Source organism: Dysidea avara, chromosome 4 (assembly GCF_963678975.1).
Source record: "Dysidea avara chromosome 4, odDysAvar1.4, whole genome shotgun sequence".
NCBI classification, from domain to species: Eukaryota; Metazoa; Porifera; class Demospongiae; order Dictyoceratida; family Dysideidae; genus Dysidea; species Dysidea avara.
The window spans coordinates 42,357,067-42,377,499 of NC_089275.1; the positions used below are offsets into that span (position 1 = coordinate 42,357,067).

The following is a 20,433-nucleotide window of genomic DNA, read 5'->3' on the forward strand; positions in this document are numbered from 1 at the left end:
TTGCTATTCTTCAAAGTAATCATCCAAGACACATGATAGTGTGTCATGTAGCCAAGTACAGCCACGACAGACAGTTGTGTATTTTACAGGAATCAAGAAGACGCCATTTTCATGCATCCGTAGCTTGATAATGGCTGGACAGAAGTTAACCATGTTTGCTGTGGAAACTCCCTTGGGATAGGGCACCTCCCATTCCAAATGTGAGGTTAATCCACCTATCTATCACTGGGATACGTGCCTTCAAAGTTTGTCTTATTTTCTTCGGATTTTCTTCTTTTCTTCATCTTTTCACACACTTTAGAAAAATCATAAATATTTGCATGTACTTTGGTCGATTCACTTAAAATTTTGGAGGACAGTAAGAGCATAGTACTGTGTATTTATAGTCCAATTTTGGTACAGATAAGACAAAGAATCAAGAGAACCACGTGATTTTTTTTAAAATCCAAAGACAATACGTTGTCATGCCTCCAGGGTAAACCACTTGACGGAATAACTTGAAAATTAGTCTATAAATGGAGTAACTATCATAGTGGAAATCTTTTGTGGTTTGAAAGAAATTGCACTAACAATCATGGAGTTATAAAAAATGCCAACCATGTGTAAAAAGCGCATAATCGAGTTTTGTTTATAATCAGGGTTACCAATGTAAAAATCAACATCTTCAAAACATTTTGCTAACTGCTGCTACATGTAGGACTAACTCTCACTTGAATACAGCTGCAGTGGCATTAAATTCTATTGCTGTCTAGGGAAATTCATGAGATTACGATTTGTGACTCCCAGAAAGATGATCTTTTATCACAATACTGCACTTCGACCTTCTTCTGTGAGCAAACTTTCACCAAAAAGTATTGGTGGTTGATTGGTGAAGCATGATTGCCGTCATTGCATTATTTAGACAGGATTTTGGGGTCCAAAAACAGATTTTCATCCATGAAGACCAAATGAATGATAGCCAAAACTTCCTCACACCACAGTATCACCCATCAGCAATGAAGTCATGTACCTACTTGGTTGTATCATTTATCTAGGACCAGGTCACATACAACCAAGTACATACACCAATGTGACAACCCCTGGTGAGGCTATGTCTGACTAGGTGGTGAAGGCACGATCGAAACAATTATGATCTCAAATCAACTCAATATGGCACAGTGGTGACAGATATAACACAATAGTGGCATCGTAACTAGAGGCCACCAGTAGCTAAGTGCCAGTATATCAGTGGTGTGGCAATGGCACATTAATGTGTACACAGTATGTATGCATACAAAACATACAGGAGAGAGCTATACATTAATGTAGTATAGTATGCAGCAATACCTTATTGGCAACACCGAAGATGGATATCATTCAGCTATATGTAGCCAATATACAGCACAGAGTCAACTAGAGGTCACTGGTAGCTAAATGCGGTTCATCGTTGGTGTGGCAATGGCACAGTGATGTGCACACACTACAGCACAACTTGCAGGAGATACACAATACTGTACTGCTATAATATTCAAGCCAGTTGAACCAGGTAAAGGAAGACAGCCAAGCCGGAGCAAGCCAGGTGAAGGCAAAATGTACAATACAAGCAAACATTAAAACATACCACACTGTTTTCAAATTAGCAGATAGCCTAGCCAACCAGAGCCTGGAAAACCAGGTGGAATGATGGAACAAATAAGGCAATACAAGTAAATGATACAAACAAACATACTGCTATTAATCGGGTAGTTGGAAAAGGCGGGTACGGTTGGACGCGGGCACGGACGCGGACACGGACACAGACATTTTCAAAAAGGACTTTTACATTTATATAACAGTTATTTTTCATACCTAACGCTGTTTTTACAGCAATCTTTGCCTCCAGACCCAGGCGTCGATCTTTTCATAGCGCTTATCCATTTATAAGCGCACGTGCGAAGGATAGACTAGCAGTATATAAAATATCTACAGGCAGAAAATATTATGAATTTTATGTGGAAATGTCTCCAAATTGCAGTATTTTAGCATAAATTTCCGGGGGGGGGGCATGCCCCCAGACCCCCTAGTTCCAGCATGCAAAGCATGCTGGGAAGTGTGCTTTGCACACCCCTACCCAACCTTGAGTTAGCCCCCCCCACTTTTATAAATCCTAGATCCGCCCCTGTTATTCGTGGCTGATCTCCCCACAGGGTGATTTGTTTGCAGTCAAACTCTCTACCGGGTGTCTTGTTTGCAGCAGAGCTCTCTACAGGGTGACTTTTTTTGTAGCTGAACTCTTTCTACAGGGTGACTTGTTTGTAGTTGGACAGGTGACTTGTTTGTTGCAGGGATCACTACAGGATGACTGTTTATAGCTGAACTCCCTACAGGGTGATTTGTTTGTAGCTAAACTCTCTACAGAGTGAATTGTGTGTAGCTGAACACTCTACTGGGTAACGTTTTAGCTGAACTCTACAAGTGACTTGTTTGTGGTTGACCTCCCCACAGGGTGACTTGTTTGTAGCTGAACTATCTATAGGGAGACTTGTTGGCAGCTGAATTCTCCACAGGGTGATTTGTTTACAGTTGAATTTTCTTCAGGGTGACTTGTTTGTAGTTGATCTCTCTACAGGGTGACTTTTTGTAATTGAACTCTCTACAATGTGATTTGCTTGTAGCTGAACTCCCTACAGGGTGACTTGATTGTAACTAAACTCTCTACAGGGTGACTTGCTTGTAGTTGAACTCTCTACATGGTGATTTGAATGTAACTAAACATTCTAATAGGGTGACTTGTTATGTAGCTGAATGTTCTATTAGGGTAACTCGACTATTAGAGTATCTCGATTGTGCACTTGTTACACCTAGTTGACTGCCGTAGTGCAACTAAGTCTGATTCCTTGTAAACTACTGAAAGATCATTCCAAAATAATTAATCTAAATCATTTGTTACAAGAGGATCTTAACTGCATTTGTGATTGGGAAAACAAGTGGCAACTTAGATTGAATGCATCCAAGTGTGAAGGTTTTCTTATCTTAAATAAGCATAAGACAATATCACAAGACTACCTCATCAACAACTCTCCTCTATCTTGGGGTCCTTCTGTCAAATATTTGGGAGACTCAAATCTGTCATGGTCTGATCACTGCAAATATGTGTTGGTCAAAGCAAGTAAGTCTTTGAACTTCCTATGTCACACTCTATGGGGCGCTGCAACTGAAGCTAAATCCATGCATAGCTTACAAGTCTCTGGTTCGACCATCTCTGGAGTATGCGTGTGCTGTGTGGAGTCCTCATACTGTTACTGACAAATCTATACTGGAATCTGTCCAAAGATGTGCTGCACAGTGGGCCTGTGAAAGTCGCTGCATAATTGTTGGAACAAATCTTCAGATGCCTGCCTGAAAAAAATACAAGGCCTACAGACACATACTAACTTGGGAAAGAATTGCCATTGAACAAAGGCACAAACGTATAATGTTTACCCGTTTTCGTGCTGGTGACTGAAAAGCCATGTCATTCCATTTAATGCACACTACAAAACTAATGAAAGCAGAACATGTACCACCCCCAGGGAAGTTTGCCTTGCCAGCTAAACAAGACTATGAACAAGATTAATAGGGGTAGTTGGAAAAGGCGGATACGGTCGGACGCGGATATGGACGCGGACATTTTCAAAAAGCACTTTTACATTTATGTAACAGTTATTTTTCATACCTAATGCTGTTTTTACAGCAGTCTTCGCTTCGAGACCCAGGCGTCGATCCTTTCATAGCGCTTATCCATTTATAAGCGCACGTGCGAAGGACTAGACCAGCACTCCACAGCATGCCAAAGACCATAATGGTGTTGTACACATGTTCTAAAGTCTAATACAGAGTTTTATAGTTGTAGAGATTAGCTTGTATTCCCCATGCAACTTAGCTTAGCAGGCCAAATCCACAATCTTACGCCTTTTAGTACAAGGTGCAGGCGCTTATACCGAGTGTTGAGGATTTCAAGGACCTGGCCTACGAGATTAAGTTGGGACATGCTAGATTAATCTCTGTGACTCTGAATTAGATTTCTAGAGCACGTATACAACACTATAATCTAAAGCATTTTGCTAATGGAAAAGTTTGGTAGGTACAGACAACCAAGTACATGATGCACCCCTCTCACAATTGCACAATACTGAATAGGTGCATGTTAGAATTATTAAGAATGTTGAAAGTGGAAAATTTTGAAATTTGAACAATACAAGATTGAATCTGAGAGCATTTTCAATGGAAATTGTGTACTTGAATTAAGTATTGTCATACATATTAACTACACAAGTAGATGAAAGAAGCCCTTTAAACAGACCAATGCACTTCATTGTATGTATAGGTGCTGGCAGATTTGGAAAAATTCCATAACAGAACCAACTACATGTTTCCAGTGAATGTTCTATTAGAGTAGTTAGCTGACTGCTCTATTAGAGTATCTCGATCTTGTACACCTCTAATGGTCCTTGTTACATAAACTTTAGCATAAATCCACTGATAATACCTTGGAAAGATGTTTATAAGGTGGGTTTATGAGTATTCGTATTATTAGTGATCATATAATTATGCTAAGACAAAATTTCATTACAATACTCAGCATATTGATCAAGTAAAGCCTAAATATGAAGGGGGGGGCTTCAGCCCCCAAAGGTGGGGAGTCCAGCTAGTAACCGGATTTGAAGACATTTATTACTAGTAACCTAGTAACCGGATGTGATACTTCCAAATATAGCAGTGGTGGCTTTATCCAAGGAAGGTGAGATATTAGTGTAACAATTATTGTAACACTAGTGTTATCTTTCTTAGAAGACGCGCATGCAGTGTTCAGTCACAATGGCCATAACTATCATCTTTTGGAGCAGTTAATAAAGAGCGTTCATGCTTATTTTCAGTTACAGAGGAGTTGTAGTTCGAAATTTGGACAGCTGAAGTTGTGCCATTATACTGTACATACTCATCTTTTGCTTTTATGCAAGCTTGTAAACCAATATAATATAGCAACATTTTTTATAAAAATCACAACTTGATCCAGTAATATTAAGTCTGTATACATCACAGTACATCATGGTATTATTCCAGAGTAATGCTTCCAAATATGACAGTGCGGACTGTTTCTGTGTCAGAGGTAGCACAGTATGCGTGGCTTTTAGGTAACAGAAGGACACCAGATGTTGAGCAATCATAATTATTAACCACCACATTCTTTAGTCCTTACGTGAAAATGGTCTGTCGTATATTTTATTTTATTTCCAAAAATATGCAGCCTCAGTTTGAGGATTAACGCACATATGAAACATGCATACAAAATGTTTTACAATATAATTGATTATGGGATTACTTATTGGTAGGGGAAAGTAATAATAATTTCAGTTGGTACTTCAAAATTTGTAATGATTATTGTTGGATTAGGTCAGGTGGGAGTGAATTCCACAGTCTTATTGATCTAGGGAAGAATGAATTAGTATTATCACTCAGTTTAGAAATGGCTGCTCAATTGGAGTATGATAATGTCCTCTATTAGAGTGGCTCTATTCCCAAATGATAAAGAATATTGAGATTAACTTAGGTATTCTAGTACTGTTACCAGTGTGGTTAGAGGCTTATTAAGTTATGTAGTCACCTACAGAACTCAGTAATTTAACAACCAGATCTTTGTAATACTCCTACTGCACTTCAGCCTCAAGTATCCTTAGGACACTGTGGCTAACTGTTATTGTTATCAGTCCTGTGTTTTTCACACATAGTGAACTAGACCTGTCCAATGAGCTGATTAATCCTGATGAACCTAAACCAATTTATGACCTCTATGCTGTAACAGTAAGTGACTTTTTGTGGTATGTAATGTAAATGTGATGTGTATGCACATGTAATCATGTCATTGTGTTTATACATTATGTTTAATACTTACTGTGTTGCTTTTTTAGAATCACCATGGTGGTATGGCTGGAGGACACTGTAAGTTTTGTAGTGCTGTAGTTCTGTGTATATGGTATATGTAAAGCGTGTGCAGACTTATTATATAATGATGCTATTGTGCAGTTGTGCTGTTTCAACTACATTAAGTATCGATGCTTTCAGACACTGCGTATGCCAAAAACCCTATGAATGGCAAGTGGTATCATTTTGATGATAGCAAAGTCAGTGAAATTGATGAGCGCCATGTTGTGGTTAGTATGTTGTAGTATTGCTCTTTAATTAGAACCTAAGAGATATGGGTGTCTACTATATATTGTACTGCTGCAATGTGTGTCTGTTGTGCTTAAGGTTACGGGATACTGTGAACCCCACATGTACACTATCAATCATTTTTCATGATTAGGGGTTTGATTTTTCTTAATGCATTGTTATCAAATATTTATGCATTCTTAACTTCTCATTAATCGACATGGAATTCAAATGTTGTTATGGAAACATGAGTTGTCCCCATGCCAATTAGTGAAAACTATGAACCAAAAATCAGACTAATGAAGAACCATGAGAACTTACTAACAATTCTAAGGTTTGAAGAACATCACTTGTGAGGGACTGACAAGAGGATTGTGAATAATGTGTATAGTTGCTGAAATATGACTACAATATGGCCTAAAGCAAGACACTGTGCTCACAAAATTAATTTTTAAATTGATATCACAAGCACAAGAAACATTATTTCTAACAAATGGCTCCGTCAGGACCTAGACAAGAAGCCAAACTAGTAGTCTGTTTATACAAAATGTTAACAACTAGTTTGACAGTCCTGATTTTTGGTTCAGGAAAATATTGCCATTAGTCAGCAAAACTACACATGCGCTTACAGGTGTGCCAGTTGCTAAGTGTGTTGTTTCTATGTTATCTTATACTGTTACGTGTGTTTTTTTGTACCTTTTACCTGTCCAGTCAGCACGCTATGATTCTCCCAACAATTTAAGCCTGTTACCAGCTGATACACAACACAACAACACCAAGCCCGCCTTAATTACGTAATAAAATTTTTGTTTGACAGTTGCTCAGTATCCCGTAACCTTAAGTGAAAATATTCAGTGTCTTAATAGTAATAGGGTCATGATATTAGCCAAAGAAGATATATTTATATTATAAAGTATCATAGTGTGCCTAACCATTTGATTCCAAATGTAGCCTTTATCCAGAAGTCACAACTATGAAGTTCTCAATTCTACCTGAAAGGTTCAAACTGTTCCTAGTTTGCCTCTGATTTTGTTTACTGAACATTTAGTTTTACCAAAATAAGTTCTGTTAAGAAGTTTTGGATTGATTTTGCATGTTTGTAATCAAAACTTGTTAACTGAAACTCTGTTGCTTGCAGACATCTGCTGCGTATGTGTTGTTCTACGAGAGACATATTGAAGGCCAACCAGTGCTACCAAGAAGGATGACACACAGAGAACCTTCCCAGGATAAGCCTGACAAGAAAGAGGTGTGTGTTTGTTGTATGCCTTCAAATATAAGCAAAAGTCAGAAACCATTTTTGGTGCTGTGTATATGTAAACTTGAAATATTGATACACGCTTTCTGTGAAGCTTTGTTACATAACACCAGTGGCATAACTGTTGATTAGTTATTCGTGTTTAAAGAAATAATGGTATGTTTCATGGACTTTAGTAGTGTAAGTTACCAATTATCAGCATACAGCAATTATCAACAAAAATGTATGAATTATCGACAGCATGATATCTGGGATTTTACAGCAGTTTCCTAAGTTAGCAATCACCTGATTCGCCTCGTGTCCAACCTCTTGTGCTGAATCGCTTGAATTTAACCTTCACAGTGTATGTTAAGCCACTAAATATGTTTGGTATTTATGTCTACGTACCTCTATCTGTTTGTATATAGGCAATGTCCAAGCAGAAGGAAACATTGTCAATGCTTTCTACTTGCTTTTATATTCAAACTTTGCTTATGCTGCCTCTATCCCTAATCATACAGTACGATAGTACTGTATATTAGGGACATCGAAGGTGTGGGGGCAATCTGTGATATAATATAACCCAAAAACCTGCCTCGATTTTTCCTCACAACGACATGACAGTATTGGTTGGGTAAAACCAAGCCCAAAAGTGTCTTCAGATCAACCCGAAACATTTCCATCAAGTTGCTACAGAATTTAGAAAAAAAATTATTCAACAGAATTTTCTACTGCCTGCCTGCCTGCCTGACGTCTTCAGTCAAGCGTAGTGGAAAAGTGGCTACAGCTACAGCCCTAATTTTTTCGTAAAAACGTTTCTAGTTCGCTTAAGAAAAAACCTTTGGTATATTGATAAGCATACAATGCTTGCGCTATTGTCTTACCTTTTATCATGGCCATCAGTCAAGGTTCTACCGCTGAATGTTAATAAACTACAGTACAGCTTCCATACCAGTGTATATTGCATCAAACTATTCGAATACACGTGGTCGCCGGTTGCACCAAAAACACACGCATACGTGACTCGCTGTTGATATCGATCAGAGAGAGCAACTCACAGCGAACTACAATAAATGTGACTGAATTTGACAAAACAAGGCTTCCACACACATCCACTTTTATGACTTCGAATCACCATAACTCACTGTAGGAGCATAGCATTAGTTTCAATTTTGACCTGGAATTGTACAATGCTATGGAAGAATTGTGTGAAAATTTTAGATCAATGGCTTACTAAGTATTCAAGTTACAGTTGGTTTAAGTCAGAAAATTGGATGTGTGTGGAAGCCTTGTTTTGTCAAATTCGGTCACAAATATAGTTTATTTAGTAACAAACGAGTCGGGTCATCCAGGTCCTGCTTTACAGATTATTCGGGTCTGACCCCACGTGCTAAATTAAATGTGGATGTGTTACTACACGTCATAGCATAGCTCTACTTCTTTCGTGAGCCACGCCCAAGTACATAAATTACAGTCTGTAGACATATGGTAGCCACGTCTGTGTAGGTATGTACGAATCCACGCCCACTTACGTAAATTACAGTCTGTAGACATATGGTAGCCACGCCCATTCATCAGTCCGTAGGTATGCACGAATTCACGTCCATTATTGTCTGCAGGCTTATGTAGAGCCACGCCCACTGATCAGTTGTTATTGTATGAGTCATAATCTAGTATAATAGTGTTGTGAGTAACTCAGGAGATATTTAGTGGTCATGAGCTTACAAAAAAACTTCACAAACCAGTATAAGAAAAAAAATTTGGAATTTTAAATTAGATCAGGGACAATGTATAATGCTGCAATAATAAGTACTGAAACAAGCTGGATCAGAGTAGTACGTAATGTCCAAATACTGTAAAACAATAAGAAGTGAATATCCCTACTGTGCATTGAGTGTAGCACAGTAGGGATATTCACTTCTTATTGTTTTACAGTATTTGGACATTGCATACTACTCCGATCCAGCTTGTTTCAGTACTTTTTATTGCAGCATTATACACTGTCCCTAATCTAATTTAAAATTCCAAATTTTTTTCTTATACTTGTACAATGTATGAACATAAGAGATGCACTAATATACTGTTCATTCTAACTAAAAAATAAACTGGTAGTACAGGTGATCATGATTACCACAAGTAAAAGTACTAATGGCAATCAGGTTATAAATACATTTTACTACAGACCAAAAATAAATAACTTAATTACATGTCAATACCATCATGTCTGGCCTCCCTCCTATATAAACTCTGCCACACTTTTAAAGGACACTATTTCCAGACAAATTCAATTATGGCCTGACAACTAGTGCTGTACACCTACAAAATTTTTGTCACCGGTTAATTGCCTACCAATAATTGGCAATAACCGGTTAATTGGGGTAGTTGGAAAAGGCGGATACGGTTGGACGCGGACACGGACGCGGACATTTTCAAAAAGCACTTTTACATTTATGTAACAGTTATTTTTCATACCTAATGCTGTTTTTACAGCAGTCTTCGCTTCGAGACCCAGGCGTCGATCCTTTCATAGCGCTTATCCATTTATAAGCGCACGTGCGAAGGACTAGACCAGAACTCCACAGCATGCCAAAGACCATAATGGTGTTGTATACATGTTCTAAAGTCTAATACAGAGTTATATAGTTGTAGAGATTACCTTGTATCCCCCATGCAACTTAGCTTAGCAGGCCAAATCCACAATCTTACACCTTTTAGTATAAGGCGCAGGCGCTTATACCGAGTGTTGAGGATTTCAAGGACCTGGCCTACGAGATTAAGTTGGGACATGCTAGATTAATCTCTGTGACTCTGAATTAGATTTCTAGAGCACGTATACAACACTGTAATGGTCTTTAGAGTGCTAGTCTATCCTTCGCACGTGCGCTTATAAATGGATAAGCGCTATGAAAAGATCGACGCCTGGGTCTGGAGGCGAAGACTGCTGTAAAAACAGCGTTAGGTATGAAAAATAACTGTTATATAAATGTAAAAGTCCTTTTTGAAAATGTCTGTGTCCGTGTCCGCATCCGACCGTACCCGCCTTTTCCAACTACCCGGTTAATTGGTTTGTTTGTATATTGGCAGACATAACGCGAGTCAACAAGCCTGCTGGAAAGTTTAGGGTGTTACCAAAGTGACCATCAACATCCTGTCTAGCAATAACAGTTATTACAATCACATATTTACACATTCTTTGAGGTTATGTTATGATGTTAACACTTGTCAGCAGGGGTAATTTATGGTTTACCAAGTGGGTGGGCAATAACCGGTTAATTGGACACTGGTGTACAGCACTACTGACAACTGGTGTAATTGACCGGAAATTGTCTGGTGTTTGGATGTTATTTTGCACACTGAGCTAAGTGAGTTTACATCACATAAAAGATGGATAGTTGCAGTACAGGAGGAAATCTTTTAAAACGGATAAGAAAACCAACAAATGGTTTGTAAGAGGCTGTCCAGAATTGTCATTATGGAAAGGAGATTGTATTTCTCAGATATTTAATAATTTAATGAACAGCAGACGTCCCACTGAACAATATTTTACTGTGTTGAAGGTGTGTAAGGAGAAGTACAACCTGATAGAAAGTCAGGCCCCATATACATTTGCTGGAAACTGCTACTGTATAGGCAATGCTTTGTATCACAGACTGCCACACATTGTCAAAAGATGTGTTATCATTCATCAGGTAACAAAAGCAAGTCACTATGACACTGTTGCTGCATGTGTTAATGCCACCTTACATCAGCCCATCTTGTGCTTATCCTAAGTCTCTTTTGTCGCAGAAATCATCCCCACCCCACCCTCTTTTGTCCAATTCATGTCATTCCTGCTGCTAAAAAACACGATAGAATGGCAACATGCAGAGGAACACCAAGTCTCTGAATGTTGATGGCACAGAGATAAAAACGTGTCAGAGTAAACATATCAAGAGTTCAATGATGTGTAACCTTCAACCTCTAAAGAACCAAAGGAGTTGTGGGAAACATTTATGGCAGTCTGTTGTGAGTATAATTCATCCTACTAAGATGATACTTGAAAATGGAGGAGAATGAGCTCATAAGATATGTACAGATGAAAACTGCATTACAAAGTGACAAACAACATGTTTGTCCATTCTGTGCCGTGTAACAGTTCAGTATTATCTACCTAGCTTGTACATTTGCTTACTAATCATGTGCATTAACTTTGCATTAACTTTGCATATTGAAAACTCGCTTTTTCTGCTGTAATTTTAATTTACACTTTGTGATTAAAGTCTTTATTATACAAGTGCACTGTAATTGCACCCAAATATAGAAATTATTTATAATTTTAGATTTCTTGGTATCATGGCTATGGATACCAGAGTGACCATCCATGCTTGCTAGGATCAGCAAGCCCAAATGTAGCTGAAATGCCGATAAATGATGCTGAGAAATGTGCAGGAACCAATAATACATGCAGTGACGATAAACGATCACTTATACATTGCCTCATGTTTATTAATGTCCAACAGAAACAATATTTTGTACAACGACATACAAATCGAAAGCCGAAAGATTTGATAAATTTGGAAGACAGTGCATGGAGAAAAAAATTTGAATATCAACAAAGGGTGTGAAACTTAAAATTCATGATGATAGTTTGTAACTTCGCTACCTTTTTAGTGGTGACTTTGCATGTTAAAAATAATAGATTGGACTTGCACCAATTGTAGGATGATTTCAACATTTTTATTGAAATGCACATTGCGTGTACTACAAATGCAACAAAACATGAACACACACTACACATAATTGCTCCATGTAATATTTAAGTGTGCTGTTTCTTGATTGGTTATTGCCGTTTCATGAAATAGATTAAGATATTAAAATACAGCAGTCAAGAAATGCTGTTATACTCTAAAGAAACAGTCAGCTCTCAAACATAGTCATGGTTTTGAAAGTATAATGTTGAACATAATAGGCTGATGTGTTGAGCACTGCCCAGAAGCATAATAAAGGTATAATTGCTAGTTCTTTTAGCTGTACCTGAGTGACTGTCTTATTGGAATATACAGGTACAGTATTCTTGAATACTCTATACAGTATCTCAATCTTCAGTCACAGGCATTACACGTCTTCTGTAATTAAGTAAAGGGACTCCATTTCCTTATAAGCCTGTGTATGACTGCTTGGATATTATTCAGCAGTCTAGACCTATACTAGTGCTCTTTTTGTGTGGTTCAGGGCATCCAGAGACCTTCTTATCCTCCTATTATGGTGAATAATGTTGTATAGGAGGTTGTTACTAGTGTTTGATCACAAGGGACCACTATGTCTCACAAGTCTGCAAGAGAAGTCTTATTACTTGTATGTCATTTGCTGTCAATGGAATGTTCTTGGTTCCAAGGTACTGCAGAATCACTCGTCCCCTCTCATCTTAATTACTCTCTTCCTGTATGGGGTATTTCATTACATACTCAATCATTACAAAGACTCAAGAGGATGATAAATAGGATAGTGCATCTTTGTAGGAATATACACATAAGTATGATCATGTCTCAGAGCACTACCAGCATCTTTGGTGGCTTCCATTGGAGTGTTTATTATTCTCCATGTCTGATGCATCGCCAGTTCATTTATATCACTACAGCTACTTGTTATTTTTGGTAGGCATCACCACCATGATACTAGAACATGCCTTTTCTTGCTTATCTGCCTAGGTGCCATCTAATATTTTCAAAGACATTTCCAATACAAGACCTCACAATGGTGGAATGGTTTTATTTCGTAACAATGAAAGTTTTCTTGCTGCTATTAATGACCATCGTTCTTTTTTGTTACCATATAATTGTTTTCATCGTTCATTAACTTTGTTTGATCATCTTTCTAAAGTTTAAGTGTTTTTTTTTGTATCAGTGCCTATGGTTTTTGGTTCTTTTTGTGGTAAGTTTTGTACTTGCTAGCTAGCTATGTATGTGTGTATTTGTGTTTTGTGTGCTGCTCTGGCAAGGAAGAACAAAGCGAGCAGTAGTTGCCGATTGTCAGAGGGTACATAAATCATCAATCAATCGATCAATTTATGCATTTATTTTAGGGTTTACTAAAACGCTGACCCACTGTATTCATGAAACCATAAAAATGGTATGCATAAAAGCCTTTGATCTTTCAAACTTGATAAGGTTTCTAATATTACTAAGAAATCTCCCAGCAGACTTGTTAGAAACCTCCTAGCAGGTTTTTAACAGTCTAGAAAAGGTAGGCATATCTCCAGTTGAGGGAGTCAACGTACAGCACACCTCACTAATGATCACTGATCTGCAATGCCTCCCTAAGGAAGCATATCCATTGTGTAGTTGCTTTCTTATATGTGACCGAATTTTGGAAAATCACCCATATCAATGTTATACCGAACCCACATTCAATCCATTTATCCACTAGTTGAGATCACCCTTGGTTTTAGAAACCTCGCTTCACTCGGTTTCTAAAGCCATGGTCTAGGTACCTAACCTATGCTTAGATTAATTTATTGTGATTGAACATAACATTGTTTTATTGTTTGCTTGTTACTGCCACATATGCTGTTCACAGAAAACAAGCTCCTCGGTTTTTAATGATAGCAACGATGGTGCTGGAGCTGCTGTAATTGCTGCAGAAGTCAACCCCATGGGTGAAAATGTAATCACAATTAATTGTTGCCATTGTGTATCAGCCAGTCTATTGCATTAATATCCTTCATGACAATCTTATCCAAATTTTTGTACAATAGTAATTTATGCATGCAGTATTTTCACATAATGATGTATGTACCTATTTGATCCCTTCTCTTTTAAATGCATTGAGCTAAGTCTGATGAGTGGAATCTTTCTCCCTAGTGCACTAGTTGATGACTCCCTGTTACTTAATCTTTCAGTAGTCATCTTTCAGGACTGTAGTGAGATCGTAAATATCTGTCCAAGGTTTATTTAGGCAACAGCTAGAAATTTGTCAAAGAGTTTGCAGGATAACCTTGCAGTAAGGTATGGTAGGCCCTTGATAAACCAGACCCTCAATTGTTTGAATTTGAGAAGTGACTTATTTAAAATCTGTACATTCCAATAGAGTAAGTGTATATTCTAGTAGTAACAAAACAAAACTCTGTAACAAATCCACTTGTCTTTGTCATGTCTAGCGCACAGACATTAAGGACCAACAGTGGCATCCCTTGACTACTCTAATAGAACAGTCACATTCATGTCTTTTTAAAAACTGTTAAGTATCTACTATTTAACAATACAGTAGAAGCAGTCTTAACTGCTATCTCAGACCATTTAAAATCTTATTTTCTGTGGGCAGGCATCACCCTGCAGAATAGCATCCACATCAGTTGTATGCTTCGAACTCTATAGTGCGTGCAACTCTAGTATGTGTAACTTTCATTGCCAAAGTAACTAACCCCCTTGCAGCATAACAGTACAATTATTAAATCAATATTATGGTGTATTCTTTGTTTACAGAACAGTTCAGCGACTGATGATGTATTTAATAACAACAATGAAATGGACAGTTAATGACCGACCCAATATATGCATACCAGAACTGTAGGAATAGAATTAATGACTGCGCACTATAACTTATCCAGTATATGCACAAATTACATTGTCACATACAGTCACTTGTGATTTGTGTTATCATTTTAATTAATGTAATTATTGCTGGTGTGCTTAAAATGTGATCTTTACCTTTATAAAAAGTAATAAATCACTTGATTTGTAGTGGTATAAAGAGGGAATAGATGGAGATGGCCTTGTAGGATGAGTGCACTCTTTCTGATGTCTTTTTAAGTGGTAAAAGCTCCATAGTTCGCTACAATAAGTGAGTTTAGGTTGAACTAATGTATATACGATGTGTAATTGTTTTTTACATTGATAGAATGAGTAGAGAAGGTTCTTTGGATGGAGTAATTCTGTCATAGTGCATGGAGAATTTGTCAGACGATGATCCATAGGCTCCTAGGTCTTTCATAGAGTCAGTTTTTTTAGATAGACAATCGATTTACCTGGTGTAGTAAAATTGTGAGAAGAGCCAAAATCTTTTCCAAAGTGAATATGAAGAAATTTTAATATGCATACATTTAAATGAACAGTGCTCCAGTTTAGGGTTTGGTTGAGACCATATTATGCATGCTGAAAGAAAGTATGTAAGTAGGATGGTAAGTCACTTACTGAACACAGCAAACAGAAACAATTAAATGCTTCCTAGTTGTGGAACATTTAAAAGTATTAGCTCTAAACTGGTTGCAAAGGTTGCCCCTGATTCCAAGTGATCACAACTTAGTTATAATAGCTTGCTAAATTGAAAGCTTTCTTAAAGTATATAACATCGAGCCTGTGTTACATTTAGAGTTTTCTTGATCTGTGTTAGCCCCTATATAGCAGAAGTTGTAAAGCAGATCTAAACCTGTTTGGTAAGAACACAAATTGCAACTATTGCAGTGATCGATGCATATGAAGATTAGTTAATCCAGGGACACTAGCAGCAATATAACATCAGTACTGTTAAATCAAAACTTATAAGGGTGTGTGTGTTAAGACCCAAACAAACTAAAAGGTTCGTTTGAATGAATGAACATTTGAATGTGGCCGGTTGAAAAGTTCGAACTATAGCTACTAATTAGATACGTACAGTGCACCAACTAGCAAGCCATGTAGGGACCCGCCGATTATGCTGGCATAATTTTGAGCATAATAGGTACCTAAAAAGCATTGAGCATAATGCCAGAATAATAGGTTAAATATTTGTACGATAGTGTAAATTCTTGCTGGAAAAATGACAATTGCAAAATAAGATCGATATACTCTAATAGAGCAGTCAGTGACTCTAATAGAACAATCATCAAACTGACTGTTCTATTAGAGTATATCGATCTTTTCTCTTACATGCAGGCATACAGCAAGAATTTATTATTTGTGTTCCAGCCACTCATTTTTTTTCTTTCTATACAGTGTTAAACTAGTAGCAAAGCATATGAACTAAGGCATGAACATTGAACATAATAGGTAAATATTGAGCATTAATTTAAGCATAATAGGTGAATTTTTGAGCAGTGCAGCATAGCATAATAGGTAAAATTATGAGCATAATCGGCGGGTCCCTAAAGCCATGTTCTTCCCAAAAATTGAAATAATATATGTAACACCCCTATAGCTAGGCCCCTGAGCCTATTATGCTTTTGAAATTGCCTATTATATAATATATATATATATATATATATATATTATATTTTTGAGCAATGCTCCAAAATTTCCACTATTAGAGAGATAAACGTCATACACTGTGAAAAAAGAGGGATATAAGATGGTATTTCCAGTGGCTTATTGAATACAAAAAAGCTTGGTATAACCTGTATTATACTAACAGTCCCACACAAGGCTTTAGTTAATGTGTTAAACATACTGAAACCATATATGTGATGGTATAGTGTGGGCATTATATCAGATATAAGCTACTTCAAGTATTGTGGTAATTAAACTGAAACCATACATGCAATAGTATAGTATGCATTATACTAAAGTATAAGATGAGTATAATACAGGATTTATATTAAGGCTTATTTGTATTCAATAAGCCACTGGAAATACCATATTATATCCCACCTTTTTCACAGTGATAATAATTAACAATTACATGAACAAAGGGTCAGGAGTCCAGTCTCAGGGTTACCAAGTTATTACTAAAAAGTATGGAGACCTGGCAAGACCAAAAAAAAACTACATACAAAACTAAACAATTATACATGGCTTCTCAACAGGTAAACAGATCAACTACATCCCAAGTAGTGGAAGCACAGGAATTAAAGATCCTGTATGAACAGGAGATTGCAACACGAGCTGCTTGCTGAAGAATACAATGAATAGTATTCTTTGGTAGATGGCATACATCGCTTAGTTTAGAGACAGTCTGTGGCATGAAATGGCCCAAACAGCCAACCTCAATTGTCACAAGATTAACTGAAAATCCAGCCTGTTGAAGGTCAGTCAGTAATGAACCATGGCGATCTTCTTTACGGTTCCTTGCAGCTAAAAGGTGATGTTCAGTATTAGTAACTACAGAGAGTTCTAATAATGTGATGGAATCTGTGGAAACTACCACAAGATCAGGTCTGCTCAAGGTAGATGTAATATGAGGTGGAATAGTACTTGGGGGACTAACACTTGCCTGGTGGCCAGGAAGATCTGCATAAATCTCATAACATGGTGGTAAATCTTTCTTAAAGTTGCGAACAAGAACCTGCAGCACAGAGTCATGACGCCAAGTGTATCTGCCTTGATCAAGTGCAATGGAACAACCAGTTAAAATATGGTTAGTTGTTGGTTGAGTACAGTGACAAAGGGTACAAACTGGACCAGTGATTATATTCCAGCGAGCCAGATCCATAGGTGTTGGTAAGGTGTCACAACCGGCATGCAATAAGAAAGAAAGTTGCTTTTCAGGTAAGCCATACATTAATCTCTTCCACAAGGGACAATTTTTTTCTAGGGTAACCTTTTTCCAGAAATTTATTCTGTACAGTCAATGGTTCAAGAGTGGATACTCTAATTATGCCAAGCTGTGTCCCATTATGCTCCAAATAATATGCTCATATAAAATTGTGCCTTGACTGCTCTATTGGAGTATCTAATACATCTGTGAACGTTCTATTAGGATATTTCAACATGCGGTAACTGTTCTATTAGAGTATATCGATCTTTAGCTAATCTTTTCTTCACAACATAGCTATAAATCTGATTTTTACCATGTTTGCACACTATCCCATTCTGCATCACACAAAATAAACAGAGTTTCAGCCTCTCTGATAACCAATGCAGTGCCCATTATGCTGGCATTATGCTCAATGCTTTTGGCTACCTATTATGCCCCAAATTAAGCTGGCATAATCGGCGCAGGCCTATAACTGATAATGTGCTGAATGGTAACCATGTTACACAACAGTGATACATTGCCAACATTGGGCAAAAAATAAACAGTCGAAGATCACAGTTACCACAGCAACAAACAAATATGCACCATTTATGAATTTAATAGGTTTTCTTTAAAGTGAATTTCCTTTTACATTTGCTATAACAAAGCAATTTTGGTATGGTTTAAATCCACACTGGATGGGGAACAATTCCTGTAAAACTTTTTTTGTTTTTGTTTGAATACAATGATTATCAACAATTATTGTGCATTCTATTAGAGTGTTTCCTTTAAAATATACTAGTGCTATGCAATACTCCTAAAAATTCAGTATATTCTTATGAGTGTAATGTTCTTCAGTTCCTGTAAAAGAATTTTTTGAATATCTTTTTAGTTTTTGTTTTGTGATCATTTAAAGTCAAAATATGGTTTGGCAATGAAATTTATCGAATATCACTGTTTATAAATATGCATGTTGCAACATCATAGACAAGTAAAAACAGTGCTAAGTAGTACATTATGGTACACTAACAAGCATGACATAATGTAAAAGTATAATAACCCTTGTAGAATATATCTAATTGCATTTAGAAAAAGTGTGTGGGTGGGCAAGTTGAATATTTTTGGAACTACATGTTGTGGTGCACTACAGTGACACAGTTAACCTATCAAACATGCTGTGTTCCATAATGATGTGTGGGAAGCTAGACTTGTGCTATTTTGGCATTTAATTAAGTGTTGATGGTTGAGTGGTGGTCACAGGCCAAAACATTTTGTTCTCTACACACTCCACAATAGTGGTAACCATGACTACAGTCATTACGTAGCCTGACCTGTCATTTATAGTTTTCACTGGCCCTGAAATCTGTGTGCTTGCTAATAGTGGCTATGTGTTTATGTGCGTGAATTGTGTATTATGTGTGTGTGCATTCGCACATGTGAGAGTGTGTGTAGTTTGTTATTATGCGGCATAAAGATGACCGTATGCTGCTTTGTTTGGCCTCTAGCCTTGCGACTGTGGTCAGTCAGGGGTTTAAGTGCAAAAAAAATATTTTCAATAATTTTTATTTACCAAAAGTATGGTAGATTTATTATGATCCTGAAGTTAATAGATTCAGTAGAATAGTGACTTAGCCTGGATTCAATAAAACATTATATACCAATTTTAGTGAGTCATCTGTTGATAGCAAATTTTGTGGTGAATTGACACTTTAGGCTGTTAGTAAAAAGAAATGGGACACAAAGGAGGCCAAAGGCAAGTCCATGATGCATTCACTACGATATGCCAACAGGCATCTGTCGGGCTGAAGCAAAATCAAACAGTGAAAAAATCAAGCCTATAGCCTTAGCTGTTAGCAAGTTACGCTTGCCTGAAGACATCAGAAACCTTCCACCTTTGCATCCCTTTTCTCTTTCCAATTGCAGTGCACAAAAGTGGCAGTTTGTGGATAGCATGTCAGTGGCTTCGTGTGTTACCTACGTATTACTGCATGTAAAAATAAATCAGGAAAAGGTCTTTAATTTTTGCACCATGCCTCCAGCAGTCAAAGTAAGCAGATTGATCAGGTTAACTACACACACCATTCTCCATGCATGTATATGGCTGTGCAATAACTGAAAGTTTACTGTACTAAATTAGCATTGGGTTGCATTTTGATTTTGTCATGCTATTACAGTTTCATACATCTTTACTTTAGTTCACTGCAAGTTCATAAATTATGTTACAAAACATCAACATAAAGTGTAACAAAACTTAGGAATTATCCACCTTTAGTGTATTTTGCCCACAAAGCTACAAATCATGTATTGATGAGTAAATTGTCTGGCAGATTAATTAATTGGTTCAAAAGCCATGGTTAGATTAATATTTTTCCTTTCATGGATGTTGAAAAGCACCTCTCTCAGTGTATTTATTTTTAATTTATCTATAGACTAGGAACCAAGGTTCTTCAGAAACCAAGCAAAGCAAAGTTTCTAAACCATGAAGAACTGAGGGCATGGTTCCTAACCAACATACATGTAGATAATGGGATCATTTTATATGGGTATATAGGTGGAGTCATTGTGGGATTATAGATATGTTGTTTTGAAACCATCATAAAATGTTTTATTAAGTGCTCTCAGTTCTGCTTCTAACTTTACAGCGA

At 37.2% G+C, this 20,433-nt stretch overlaps 1 protein-coding gene across 2 annotated transcripts in view; it reads left to right on the forward strand.

Annotated features, from left to right (window-relative positions):
• Positions 1-15,096, forward strand: part of LOC136252220 (ubiquitin carboxyl-terminal hydrolase 4-like) — a 59,088-nt gene extending 43,992 nt beyond the window's left edge. For both annotated transcript variants that reach the window (XM_066044614.1, XM_066044615.1), the window contains exons 23-28: positions 5,727-5,799; positions 5,907-5,937; positions 6,061-6,149; positions 7,286-7,396; positions 13,940-14,026; positions 14,845-15,096. In XM_066044614.1, the coding sequence (XP_065900686.1) occupies positions 5,727-5,799; positions 5,907-5,937; positions 6,061-6,149; positions 7,286-7,396; positions 13,940-14,026; positions 14,845-14,898 (445 nt within the window). In that variant the 3' untranslated portion in view covers positions 14,899-15,096. The remainder of the gene's footprint in view (positions 1-5,726; positions 5,800-5,906; positions 5,938-6,060; positions 6,150-7,285; positions 7,397-13,939; positions 14,027-14,844) is intronic.
• The last annotated feature ends 5,337 nt before the right edge of the window (positions 15,097-20,433 follow it).